The sequence below is a fragment of the Chelon labrosus genome, assembly GCF_963514085.1.
Source record: "Chelon labrosus genome assembly, chromosome: 4".
In the NCBI taxonomy this organism is placed as follows: Eukaryota; Metazoa; Chordata; class Actinopteri; order Mugiliformes; family Mugilidae; genus Chelon; species Chelon labrosus.
In genome coordinates this window covers 30091792-30105862 of record NC_140340.1, presented here as the reverse complement: position 1 = coordinate 30105862, position 14071 = coordinate 30091792, and the positions used below count along the sequence as shown (strand labels likewise).

At 41.8% G+C, this 14071-nt stretch overlaps 1 protein-coding gene across 2 annotated transcripts; it reads right to left on the bottom strand.

The window, feature by feature from the left end:
* Nucleotides 1–635: 635 nt before the first annotated feature.
* wnt7aa (wingless-type MMTV integration site family, member 7Aa) lies at nt 636–13316 on the bottom strand. Of its 2 annotated transcripts, XM_084542616.1 has the most exons (4): nt 13033–13316; nt 12477–12703; nt 9731–10002; nt 636–4193 (listed from the first exon to the last, which is right to left on the bottom strand). In XM_084542616.1, the coding sequence occupies exons 1-4, from the start codon at nt 13101–13103 to the stop codon at nt 3714–3716; spliced, it is 1050 nt and encodes a 349-aa protein (XP_084398742.1). In that variant the 5' UTR covers nt 13104–13316; the 3' UTR covers nt 636–3713. The 2 variants fall into 2 exon arrangements, with proteins under 2 accessions (XP_084398742.1, XP_084398741.1); XM_084542615.1 differs by lacking the exon at nt 13033–13316 and having other exon boundaries at nt 12477–13010.
* Between the last annotated feature and the right edge of the window lie 755 nt (nt 13317–14071).

Here is a 14071-nt window from a genome sequence, read left to right as displayed (position 1 = left end):
AGACATTCTTCTTCTTCTGTTCTTCTTCACAAAGTGCACCAGGATGACCAAATGAATTTAAAAATGATTCTAATCATACTTTTATTCTTGAACTCCCTACAAAATGCAATAGACAAAAACTAAAATTTTAAAATTAATCAAGTCCCTTTGCCCTTACAGCAACACCACATCTCCTTGGAACACTGACCCGATATATTTGACACAGTTCTTATGTAAAAATTTAACATTAACAAAATATTTGTATGCATTATTGGAAAAAGCCTCCTGATTGTCTTGTATTCATGTTGACAGAATAAGTTTGAAGTCGGCATGGAGAGAGACGCTCTTGGGTTTCAGTGGCAGAGCCTTGGTGTTACTCTAACTACGGCTGTTTGGCCAGCTGCCTTTGGAAGGCATCTTTCTATTGAGGCAAAGTTTAGCCGGGGAATGTTTTGTGCTGATTATTCCGGGAGTTAAGACCTTTTCTATGGCTCAGATTGAAATCCCTCTTGACATCATCCCTTTGCAATTGTAAAGACCCCTCCGTGCTTTCTTCCCATTTGCCATTTCCACAAAATAAATAGCATCCAAATTTTATCTGGGTTTTGCATGGTTACCATTTTGTTAATGGCCAGTCTGGCCTCTCGATGAGATGGGGGGCATTTTTGAGGGGCGCCGTGTGGTTGTTGTAGCAACGTTGTTGAGTATTGAATGAAGCAGATGTCAGAGTAATCCATCAGCCTGCAGCTCCACACTCCCAGCAACACTGCTGTGACACCCTCTGCGCTGCATCTCAGACCTCAATCACACCCACTTCACTCCAGTCTGTCCTTGTATAAACACAGAGCTTGAAATATGTTCATTAAACACCAAGTAATCTCCTTCCATTAATTCTGAGACATTTATTAACCAAAATAAAGAATGAAAAGACAGCACAGTTTTAGATGGTAAAGGTCAGCAATGAGTCCTACAGCCGCTCGTATACCATGGGCTAAACTACGCGGAACAATATGAGCCCAGAGAAACTGGAACTTAACTAGAAATTATGTCATGTCATGAAGCTGATGTGCTACCGCATCAGCATTCCTGTCAACAGAGAACCTACAGTGGCTACGACATGAGTGGAAAAACGGTTAAGGCCCCCTGTTTGGTGTGTCTGCTCTAGGCTACCGTAGAAACATGGCGGCACAACATGGCAGGCACCATAAAGAGTGCCTGGTCCTTTGCGACCTCTGATTCTTTAAGCTACCTCTGAGTCTATAAGGTACCTCTGAGTCCTTAAGGTACCTCTGAGTCCTTAAGCTACCTCTGAGTCTATAAGGTACCTCTGAGTCTATAAGCTACCTCTGAGTCCTTAAGCTACCTCTGAGTCTTTAAGCTACCTTTGAGTCGGAGTGTTTTCTGGTACTTACGCCTGTACAAACAGCCTTGCCTGATAATTAAAATGATTTTAAAGAAACAATTATTTGTAAAATGTCAAGTAACGAACATTAGGACTGAAGGCTTAGCCACATTTCATGATCTAAATAAAGGCTATTGTTGTATGTCTTTTTATTTGATCGTATTATGTTTTTTGCACTGATGCTGAAACTTGGGTCACTGATCACATCCACTCAGGGACTGCTATTTTTTTGTCAAACAAATTGCATGACTAAAACGTCCATATGAAATAATATGCTGAACTTACAGAGAGCCAAGGTGATACAACTTCTGGGTTGTGTTCCTGAAATAATAACATGTGGCAACAGAAATTACTAAAGAGCAAGACTTGGAATGTAGTCTTGGACAACACCGTCATGAAGTTCAGTTCATCTGTCTAAATGGTCAAAGTTTTCTCATTTAATGATCATTTACACGTAGCATTTTTACTCTTTACTAAACACCATTTACAACCTTTTCATGTAAACTGTTACCAGCTCAGCAGTAGAGGACAGTCTGTCTAAAAAGATATCTCATGACTAAAAAGATGGAAAGATGGCAAAAAGACAGTGGATGGATAATATAGATAGCAACAGTGACAGCACATTACTCATGTCTAAAATTCATTGTGGCCACTTTTTACATGCTACCAAAATGATTGTTGTTAACCCTGTTTAGCTGGCTAAAAGGAATTCAAATTGTAATGTAGACCTAAATGTGGTAGTAGACACTACTTTCTATTAGAATATAAATAGTAAACTCCAAAAACATGTTTTATTTTTTTTTAAAGGACAGATGAAGACATTTCTTCCAGAGGTAGCACTGAGTCATAGAAGCTAAGGATGCTTTCAGACCTAGGTCTTTGTTCCAGGTGTTTATCACTCAGGTCAGTTCATTTGGGCTGGTGTGAACACAGCAATCGCTTTCTGTTCCAGAATAAATGAACTGAACTGAGCCCGGTTACAGAGGTTGGTCTCAGCTGTTGTTTTCTTCACATATCCTAGATTCTTGATCAAAGTGAACAGGTTTTTCATATACAGAACTCTGGTACATGAACCACAGAACAGCAATAAATGCCAGTGCGCACACTCATTTTCAATTTATTTCCTGAAATCCATTTTTTTTTGCAGGATTATGACCACTCACAAAACTGTTTGCAAGAACATAGTGTTGAGGGCGTGTCAGAACTTTGTCTCGATTGCCCCATGAACACGAACCAAACAAAGGTGAAGCGCAATCAAACGAAACATAGGTGTGAAAGCACCCTCTGCTTTGTGGAACAGCATCTAGTCTGGGTGAGGTTTGGACTTGGGCTTTCTATGGGTGAGGCTTTTCCTGAAAATTACTGCATATTTCAGTGCAGCATTATTATATTCTGCTGCTGAATAAAAAGCACAGTTCTGAAACAGCGTTTCTGCGTCATTTTCTTTCGCTAAACTCAGTAACTAACAACACAGTTAGAAATGCTAAGGGAAGAATATCTTACACAGAAAAAGAAAATAAATTAAAAAAAAATATTTATATAAAAATAATCTCTTACAAAATATATTCTATCAACCAACATTAAGGGGAATTTATGTCTGGAAGCTCACATTTGCTTGTGGCAGTCAACCTAGGCAGTCAAAATGGATGTTCAGTTGCAAACTCCATAACTTTCCAGACAGCTAGCAGCAAACAGGTGGGGAAGTGAGACAGAAGCATGTGGGGAAACAATACAGAACCCAGTATCAGTAGTTTAATGTTTTGTTTTGTTTTTCTGCTAGGTTAATGCTCAAAAGCTGCAGGGTCCCAAATGTGTCATTCACTCCTGGTCATTTCTGACTCTTTCAGTCTTCAGCTCCAGTGTTTAAGTTGCCTTGCACTTCTTTTACTGCAGACCAGACATTTGCACCAACTTGAGCTTTAGTACACAGTGATTTTTCAAAGCTGATCAGTAGTTTTCTCTCTGAATAAATTATTAGTCTATAGAAATAACCATTACTGTTTGACTTGAGACGTGCCAGTGGACCAGTACGGACTGCAGACAAGCTAAGTGTGAAGTGGCACTCGATTTTACAAATTAAAATAACATTAATGAGCCTACAGGTTGAGTCCAGTGTCATGGCAGATGTCCATTGGCATCATTATAATCAACACAGGTTATGAATGTTGCAATGCCAAGACAGCAAAGCAGTAACTCCACAGCAACATAGAATATTCTTATTCTGAAATACATCAAAACAACTCATACACACACACACGCACACAAACACACACACACACACACACATAGTCCAGTCTAACTGTGCGTCTAAATAAATGTCCAATAAATATTTCTATTTACAAGTAAACACCTCTGTCCTTTCACTGCAGGTGTTGCACTTGACGTAGCAGCACCACAGGAACTTGCAGTTGCACTGCCAAACACGCGAGTACTGGTGTGTGTTATATCCCCGACCGCAGCACATCAGGTCACAGCTGTTGGGTTGCAAAGCCGTTTTGTTGCACAGGCGGCCCTGCGTTCCCATGCTGCCGGTCAGAGGGTCAGCCTCGCAGTAGTTGGGCGACCTCTCGATATAGACCAGCTCCGTGTCCATGGGCTTGCGGTAGGAGTGCGGTTTCTTGATTTTCAGGAAGGTGGGGCGCTTGTTGCGGCTGGCGCGCACCGGCTCTACGTGAACGGCGTGGTTGTACTTGTCTTTGAGGATGTATCCTAGCTGCCGGAACTTGGGGAGTGTTGTCCAGCATGTCTTGGTGGTGCAGGATCCGGAAACGCCGTGGCACTTGCACTCCAGACGCATGCCTTTCTCCAGGACCTACAGCGTGGAGGAAAAGCTCAGATAAAGCAAGGTTTCAAACGTGTCTTTAACCTGATAAAAGAAGTATGAAGACTTTAAAATCTTTTCATTTTGCAAAATTTCAGCTGTCTTTCCGTTATGAGCAGGTATGAAACACATACGTTCCTCACTCTAGCATATTGCATGAATAGTTCAACAGGTTGAGACAAACATTTTCTAGCATTCCAGATGAATGTAAGCATTCCAGACATCTCAGAGCTGCTACAGTATGTCACCCTATGGCTAGTAGCTATGTATGTGCTATTCTTTTACAAGACAGGATGAGCTTCAAAACATACTCGTGGAACAAACATACACACAGGGTATCTGAAAAGTCTTAAAACCATTACATTTAGTTGTCTCAAGAAGTCTTAAAGGCTTAGATTCCAAAATACTTGGATAGGTCTTAGATATATATATTCCTTTCTTCCCATTGGTAGTAGCAGCTTTAAATGTTCCTGCATGCTTAACGGCTGTCAGAAGATGATAGTTTCATAATTTGATTGGTAAGATCATGGAAAAGGTCTTAAACCGTGTGTGTTGTACTACAAAGGTTCTTTCTATGCTGATGAACACAACAGAACCACAAAAACTCCCATAATTAATGCACATTGTGTTGTCCAGGGGGTTTAAAACTCTGGGATCAAGTCGGTCCTTAAAATTATGAAAACCTGACAGTACTTACAGTACGTACAATTGTTAGTGAGGTGAAGGCAAAAGTGGTCCCCCGTGTTAAGTGGAACACTTTGGGCAGGTACTCCCAAACTGGGAGAGTGGCTTCAGCAAATAGAAACATTTGAGATCATTTGGGACCGTCAAACTCCCAGGGGTCAAGCCCCGAGCTTGAAACGAAAAGATCCACCCACAAGTGCGAGAGGGGACTTTATCAACAGTAGCCCTTATACTGTATACATATAAAGTGAGTATATATTAGACACTGAATCTTGCTGGTAAGTGTGGTTATGCTCTTGCTGCCAGTGCTTACTTCCAAGAGACAGACTCTATATGGACACACATCAAAACATTTCAAATCAATAAAGACAATACAATGACAGCACATGAAACTTGCAAATCCCACAATTCCACGCCCATTTCCAAGTGACTAAAACAATCTGTACCAAAGACGTTTATCAAAAAAATGCTGAAAGAATTTGACCAAAACACTCAACCAAGATGACTGTAGAGTCTACAGTGAACTGGAGATGGGCTAACATTGTAAAACAAAGCTAAATTGTGGTAGTGGTAATGTTGGTCACCAGTATCAGCGACAACCATGAAACATGTTTAGCAGTCTGGTTTCCGTTAACTTTCCTGTGGACAACAACAATGGGAAAACCGTCAGTGTGACTGTGACTAAAGAGGCAGTCTGGTTTGTCACCACATCGGGGTCATTTATAGCAAGCAGACTGGAAGTGGTGAAAGGCCTTTTCACGCTCTCCGTGAAGCTCTTGGCGTATCTGGCAACACGGCTGGGGCATTCTCTGTGTGCCTCAGGCTGAATGACATCAGCTTACCCTCCTTCCTCCTCACAGAGTGGGAACCCTCGCTGGCATTAGAGAAGCCTCACCCAGCTTTTTAATTATTCCATTCCAATGTGGCCTCAGACTTTCTGGAGTCTCGTGGGGTAATTGTCAAAAGCCTTGGATGAACATATACAGCTTAGTGTGGTCATGCCCCTGAGACCTGACAAACATTTAATTCATGGAGTTCAGTGAAGTGAAATCCCAGTGAAGCTGCCATTGTTTGTCTAACAGAACGCCTCTCCTGTGGCACCTTTTCCACCGTTGTTTATTCTTCTCAAGAAGCTGGAAGGCTGGCACTTGAAACACACACTGACATCATCTCCAATTAAACATGAAAGCTTTGCTACAATAATTACAGAGGTATCCGTTTTGTAAGTGTATATTAAGAGATTTGCACACTGTATGACATTGTGACTGATGCCAGACCTCAAATATGAAGCCTCGTCTAGAGAGACTAGACAACGTTTAGGTATGTTCTTGTATTAGAAAGCTGAATAAATTGATATTTCGGTCTTTACTAAACGGAAATTAGGATATAATCATCACCATGCACATGCAGAGACCATGATATGATTTAATGAAGTAGGAATTAATGTGTAATTCAATTATTAAATATACTCTGAATGGCATTCCAGGTTGTGCAAGCATTTCCTAAAATTGCAAACATCTCCTGTGGTGGGCTGCCAGTATCTTTTTGTTATCTGCCAATCTGTTAACAGCTTTAGCTATGATCACCTACATACTAATGTTTGCATGCTAACATGCTACTGATGATGTTTAGTGTTCTCATTGGTTTAGCCTGCAAGCATGCTGTCATTTTGACCAGATTCAAAGTGAATGGTTCTTGCTATTACTCAGTCCTGGTTGATTTGTTAATTAACTCTGAGAAGAACATGGATATCTGGACCAAGTGTCTTGGCAGTGTATATGATAGTTGTTTAGAAATGTCTCTCCAAACCACAAATGTCCATCTGCTGGTGGTGCAAGAAGTGAAGTCTGAGGATCATCAGTCAGTGATCATGGATCTGTGAAGGGTCTAAAACTATTTCCTTGGTCAGGGTGGTGACCTACAATCACCTCAGCAGTGCTCTATCAACTGGGTCTATAGTAGCTATAGTGCCACTGAAGTAAAGTGAATCTGACTGCTCACCTGGAGCTGAGGCAAGCTTCTGTCCTTGTCATATAAGAGGGAAGGATGAATACGGGCAAATACAGAGAGAGTGCACACAACCTGAAACTCAGATTACAGTTCACCGTTTAACTAAAAAGTAGACTGAACCGTACAACCTAGGCACTTTAATGTCTAGGGCAGGCAGTGACTTTAATTGCCCTTTCAATAGATTGCTTTCTTGTGGGGCCATTTTGAGGATAGCAATGCAGTTTCTATTGATCTGTCATTTGGATCCCTACTTCTGTCTGCAGGTAAACAACATGAGAGTCTGCCTAATGTCCGGCCAGATGGTCATGGTCTTGGGTTCACCTCAGTGTACATCTTGTCTGGACTAAATTAGCGTTCCTGATTTTTTTTTTTTCTTTAGTCATGCATTGAATTTCATTATTTCAGTGTAGAACTGTAGCCAAATCCCCAAACTAAACAAGACTCATCCACTAATAAAACACAGAAATGATATATGTGAATAAAATCAGTGCACAGGCATTATAAAATAACATCTAAATTCTAAAGTAATCGAATGACATGAAAAACTATATATTATTATCATACCTGCATGCAAGCATTTTTAATTAGAACTGCCACAATCCTGATGTTTGACCTCTTTATTTATAGTGTAACCAAATTCATTTAAAAGCACTAACTGGATAACATTATCTTTTAGTAAATGCTACATATTTATCTGTGTTTATTGTACATTTTAGGTACAACTGAACCAGTTATTTATTGATAAGCCAATTAATTAACTACCAAAAGAAGAGACAGCGAACTCACAACTAAAATGAATTAATCAATTAATCAATTAATCATCTTACTGTTTTTATTGGAAAATAATTCCAAATATTTACTGATTTACTTCTGCAAAGTGATGAATAATGTTTCATATCTGATTTCAAACTGAATTAAGCCATGCTATGGTGTATTCCACATTTTTGGTCCAGTTATTTATGAACAGTTGCACACATTATTTTCTCTTTTTTATCTTGTGCAGCCAAAAACAAGAAGACAGCTACTATATCTGTTATATCTCTACCAATTTAACAATTTACATATTCAGTGAGCCAACTGCATGCTATTTTAGCTCAATAACAGCCTGAGTTCACACCAGGACCATGAGTTCCTGTATACACCTCTATCCACTTTAAAATGCCGTTTTTAACACATTGTTCAGAGAAAGTTTGTAATTAATGTAATTTAATTTCCCCGACAATCAGAAGTGACACTACTTTGAGACGCTGCCAACGTGAATAAAGCATGTATTAAAGTGGCAAACATTTTTATTTCAATAATTGGCAGTAAAGTTTCAGGAAAACAAGACAACACCACTGTGATAGAGTCTTTGCCCTAATGAAGAAAGATTGGCAATATTTTCATATTTATTATATTATTGCAAACGACATTCCTTGAAAAGAGTTGCTGTATTAAGTTGCTGCTACTGTGCTCTCCGTAAACAGATATATGGATGTGAGCAGATTACCGCTAATGTGAAAGTAACATTTAACACTACTAGTAGTAGTCACGAATACTGTGTTGTCAGTGAATGCAGTACAGACAGATATTGTTCATAAAATATGTCTACAAAACAAAACCATTCTTGTTTTGACAGCAGATCTGACTGAAATATTGCAGGGAGCAGTGGAACAAGAAGGAGCAGCCACAGTGAGCTGTTGGATGAAGAGCTGCAGACGCGGGGCTGCGTATCTCCACCTTCTCAGCAAGGTTCTTTCAGTGTGCTCTGCTGTTCACAGACTCACGCAGTGAGCAGAATAAAATCAATTGCTCACATGAATGATGGAAGAAGGCTAATTATTGCCTTTGCAGAGATGTTTTTGTTCTGCTTCCCTCAGAATTCTGTGACATGTGGTATTAAACTGCATGTGTCAAATCAAGCAGGAGTGAAATGTTTGAGACAGTCGGGTGGGACCAGCAGGGAGAATAATAATATTCATGTCTTGTGATCTGCACAATACAGAGGCTGACCTGGAAGCTAGAAATCTCTAAGGCACATATGTCAGGTGACCAATTTTTTGAATTTGATACCCAGTTCTCCTTAATACATATATGATATAAAGTTAGTAAAGGGTTATGCTTTAATTCTAGAAAACAATAACGGTAAATGGTCTCGTATTTATATAGGTCTTTTCAACCTGTTGGTATTTCAAGCGCTTTACTGTCACAGTGACACATCTACCCATTTGCACACACATTAACACATCAGTGCCAAGCTCTGGGAGTAAATGGGGGTCCAGTGTCTTGCCGAAAGACACTTTGGCATGTGGCATGACAAACCCCGGACAGATAACCAAAACAGAGACTCTCAGATGGCTAAAATGCACGAATCAAGAATGCTGGATGAGACCATCATCCAAGATATGAGCGATCCACATTATGACATGTCATTATAAAAGTCCGTGTTCTGTTTTTAGTGTTACAGTGATTCATGGCCCCATGTTACGTTGCATGGAGTAAGGTTCACAAGTCTTAAAGAGTGCTAGTATGAGATTGGTACGCCTCAATTGAGGATCAAGGAATTCCTAAACAGACTGCTGCCCTGTCTGGGGTGCTCCCTGCCTCTCTGCATGCTAGAGTAGCTTTTGCACTGTGAATGCGAATCAGTGTACATAGAGAATAGATGTATGGATGTCTCCTATCACCAGATTATCATACAGACAGAGTTTGTGTATTGTCAGGTGCCTGTGAGCAGCCACCTGCTCTCCATGCTTATTAGTGTGCACACAATGCTGTTTGCATTGTAGCAGTGATGACCATCCCCCAGAATCTCCTGTAAACAGTTTAATTTAAGGTGTTTTAGGTGTACATACCTTGCGTCCCACTTCATTGTTGTGTAAATTCATGAGAGTCCTGGCATTCTGTTTGATCTCCCGCGCGTCCACAAACACCTTTGAGAAACCCAGGCCGTAATGGACGTCTGCTGAGCAGCCGCCCCACTTCCAGCCCTCCTCCTGGTTGTAGAAACCCTGCTTCTCCTTGTCGCAGCCGCAGTCACTCAGGCTCCCCTGGGTGCAAGCCGCGGTGACTGCATGGGCGACGCCGGCAGCTATGATAGCATAGGTGAACGCAGCCTCCTTGCTGCCTGTGATAAGGAGAAAGGGCGTCAAAATCACAGACAACAGTATTCACTATTTCAGGCACTGTCAAACCTCCTTACATACCTGGCATAGCTGCCTCAAACCAAATCATGAAATACATGAGCCAAGCCAAGTGCAATTCATTAATCAAGCTTCCTTTAAGCAGATAAACTTTAGAAGGAAGCTCTGAATTGTGCATGAAATTCAGCGGAGCAATTCGGAATGGAAAAACAGGCCTAATAACAGAAAGTGCTTCTAGGGATGCGGGGCAGTTTTATGATGAGCTGTGACCATGTCTGTTACCAGTCTGTGGGCCTAAATCCAATCAAGGGGTGTGATTTCACTGTTTCATCAAACTTAGACCTCTGTGTGTCTGTTAAATATATAGATGAAGAGTAAATATGTGTTTGAACCCATTCAGTGAGAGATAAAAGATGAAATATTTGGGCATCAGTTTTGGCCCTTGTCCCAGTTGCTGTCACACTGGGATCCACCCTGCAGAGATGAATCTGAGAGGCATGCACTGCCTCCCTCCATGGATGGATTTCCACCCCATAAATCTGAGCCCAAGTGCAGGTTTTTAATTAAAAAATTGCGATTCCTCCTGTTGGATCACACATGGAAAGCGGCCAGAAAATACCAATAAAGTTGTCATATTGAACAATTAAACAGCTATAGAGGCATTTCAGACATTTAAGGTCGGAGTTGACTTTCATACACTATTATTATTCGGCTGCTGTTACATGTTACATAGAACATCAAAAACAAAAGCATCCCGGTTTTACATTTGTAATCTAAACATACCTTCCATCATATAGATTCCTCTACAGCCAGTAAAAAGCCAGTAGCCACCACTGTAAGCAGCCAACTTGGTAGGTGGGGAGGATACTTGATCCTAATGCCAAAATACTGTACAGTGCAGTATTGCTGCCAACCACAATTCCAAATTTATGGCCTGTGTCAATTATCAGGGTTCCAGTCTATTGAAACAAAACAATGGTGCAGGGTCTGTGCAGGGCATCTGAACCCAGAGCAGCATTCCACCTGGAACTCAGCCCCAATCATCTAAACTCGGGTCAAATTTGGATCCTGTGATGCTGAAATGGTAGTAATCATTGTCTCTTGCTGACTTAAACCTGATGACATGCATGAAAAGTGCAGCTATTCCCCGGAGCCGTAGTCTAAAATCATTCTACATTAAGCATCTCTCGCCAAAGCTACAGAACCCGGAGGTAGATTTGTAAACCTAGAAGAAAGTACTTGTCTGAACTTGAAGCTTTTGGGGAGGGGGGTGGCATTTTATGAACATACATGAAGGCTGTTCAGCTGAGTGTGAATAAAAAAGAGCGCGTAGGTATGTGTATCTTGCAGCTGTTGACTGCGCGCATCACATTAAATCAGACTAGTAAAACAAAACGTGCTGACGGAGTTATTCAAACTGTTCTCGTGTTAGTTAAAGCTAAAATCATTTCAGCTAATGGATCTCGGGGCTGTCACGTACAACGGACAAATCAAGGCTCAAGCGAGAGCAAGTTATAATCCGTAATGACAGCCAAAGTGAAAAATGACACCCAAGTTCTGCATCTGTGTCTCTGAGATGACAGGGTGAACAAGGCAGTAGGATACCAGCCCCTTAGAAATGAGATCTATTTCTGCAGCTCTGTCTCCGCAGCAAGCATCGCCTCCAGCTTTATTCCACAGCCACAATCGAATCTGAGGCTCATTTTCCCACTGAGAGCTGATGCACCAAGCCTGATCCTCGCAGACATCTGTCCAAGGGTCAGAGTTTGCGTACCTCGGAGGAATGTCTCCGCTGGACTATTCTTGGACAATTTATAACAGTTTTTCAGCGATAACTTTCCATCTTTTCCATTCTGCGTACACATTAAAGATAACGCGCGAGTCAGTATATAAACAATTGTGCATGAACGGTAATAAGTATTTTATATTAACAAAAAAAAAAAACTTGTGAGCATGTTGATATGTTTTGATGTGGCATTTTGGTAGTGTGACTAAAAGACATAGTAAAGTATATAAAGCAAGTAGCATTCAGTAGCTTCCATAATATATTATAATAGTCTAACAATGATCATATTTAGGTGTGCTGGTCTACTTCCAGAGCACCACGTGAAAGTGTGTAAAAACCACTAAAAATAGGGACTAGTGCGTAGAGAGGCAGCTGTAAGATCAGTGCATGATCCCCTCCAGATGTCTTGAGCAAGCAGCCCCCTAAACTGCTCCCTCCAGGGTATGTTTCATGGTTGCCCACTGCTCCAAGTGTGCTTGGTTAAAATGCAAACAACCAATTCATTTTAATTGTGTGCACGTGGAAAAGAAAGATGATTTGACTGGATTTAAAATGTAACAGCTCCAAGCAGAATCCCATAATATAATGTGGGGAAATAACAACAATTAAATAAGACATGAAACTCTGTGAGTAAATGCGTTTTCGTGGCGCACAGCTTGTACAGCTACGTACCCACTTTGAGCTCTTTCCCGAACACGGTCCTCTCTCCCAGGGCCGAGCAGTTCCAGCGTCCGTGTCGGAACTGAAACTGACACTCATTGATCCCCATCTGAACTCCCTCCCCGATCACTATGATCGCGTCGGGTCGGCTCTGGCAGATAGTCCTCTGACGGGGGGCCAAGCCCGGGATTTTGTTGCAGATGATGCTGGCTCCCAGCGCAACCACCGACGACAGGCCCCTGCGGTGAAGGTGAAAGGTTAAAACATGCCACTTTCCCGAGGAGGTTGTGCAGGTGTTCGTGGGCACCAGAATAAAGAAGAACTGGGCTTTGACGCATGGAAATGACACGTGTGCTGACATGGTAATGCAACTGATTAAAAAAAAAAAGAAAGAAAAAAAAAAAGTAATGTGATTTGGACACTGGGGCCTCTAAGTTCCCTGTCCTTAGCTGGAAACGATTTATTTAAAATCTCCTATTTTAATTTCAAAAGCACCTGCGTTAAATTTACAATTTAAATTTACCTTTACAGAAAGCAACCTGGACTTCTTTCTTAATAAGTAACTCACCCGATTTTCAAATACACTATTCCAAGGCACAGGAAAAAATGGAAAATCCACCGCCGTGTCTTCCTATTCATGGTGCTCAGCCCAGCCGGGGGATGAATGCTCTGCTGCTGCAACAACCAGCTTTATTTATCCCGTCGAGTCCCGCAGGATCTCCAGGTGTTCCGAGCTGCAGACGTGAATATGCAGTAGCTCCAAAGTTTGTGGAAATAAGGTCGTCCTGATTTCATTTGGTAAGAGTCCGGTGGTGGGAGCCTGCGGGGGAGCATTGGGGCTGTTGTTTTCAGGTAAAGCAGCTCGGCTCCTCAGTGATCAGGCTGAGTGTGTGTGTGTGTGTGTGTCCCCCTCTGAGTGCGTGTCTACCTTTTCTATCAGGGCGTGTTCTCCGGAGGATCTGCCTCTGAGCGGCTCACACTCTCTCAGCTTGCAGGTACACGCTCAGCTCATGCTTCTCAGGGCTGGAGCAGACCCGGGAGCAGCTCAGCCGGAGAGTACCACAGACAGAGATCCTGCAGGTCTTCACACCTGGTGCGTGTCAGCTTGTCTAGAGACTGGAAGAAGCCCTCCACCCGACCTCTGCCGCCTCGTGTGCGTCGGCCACTGCAGAGAGGGGCTGTCTGTGACTGACACACAACCTGCCGCCGGCACTTTTTATTTAATTCCCAACAATAAACGCCCCTCCCACTGATTCAGCGTTATCTCCCAGTCCATCCTCTCTCCCACATGGATGAAGGGACTCTTTGGGCCCCTGCGCACAGAGAAAGCTGTTTCTAGCATCTTGCGTTGTTGTTGTTGTATTTTGCGTTGTTCTATGTCCGCATTGCTTTGTTTCTTTGTAGTCCAATCTTTGTGTGTCTCTGACTTTGTATCTGTTTGTGGGGCTTTTCCATCTTTTCAGTCGTTAGTGTCCTTTTTATTCTTGTTGGTGCATTCATTGTGGTTTCTTTTATGACTGTTTTGTGTCTCTGGTTGTTTTGTGTGTTATTGTTGTGGTAATCTTGTCTGTTTGTGGTCATCTTGCCATTTTTCACTTTCTTTCTTA

What these genes read in the sequence shown, in the direction of transcription:
- wnt7aa (XM_084542615.1), bottom strand. Translation starts at nt 12,825, where the DNA reads ATGTCAGCACACGTGTCATTTCCATGCGTCAAAGCCCAGTTCTTCTTT. An exon ending in CGGGAAAGAGCTCAAAGTGG is followed by an intron (nt 10,003 to 12,476) that starts GTACGTAGCTGT and finishes TCCTTATCACAG; the next exon opens with GCAGCAAGGAGGCTGCGTTC. An exon ending in ACAATGAAGTGGGACGCAAG is followed by an intron (nt 4,194 to 9,730) that starts GTATGTACACCT and finishes TCCACGCTGTAG; the next exon opens with GTCCTGGAGAAAGGCATGCG.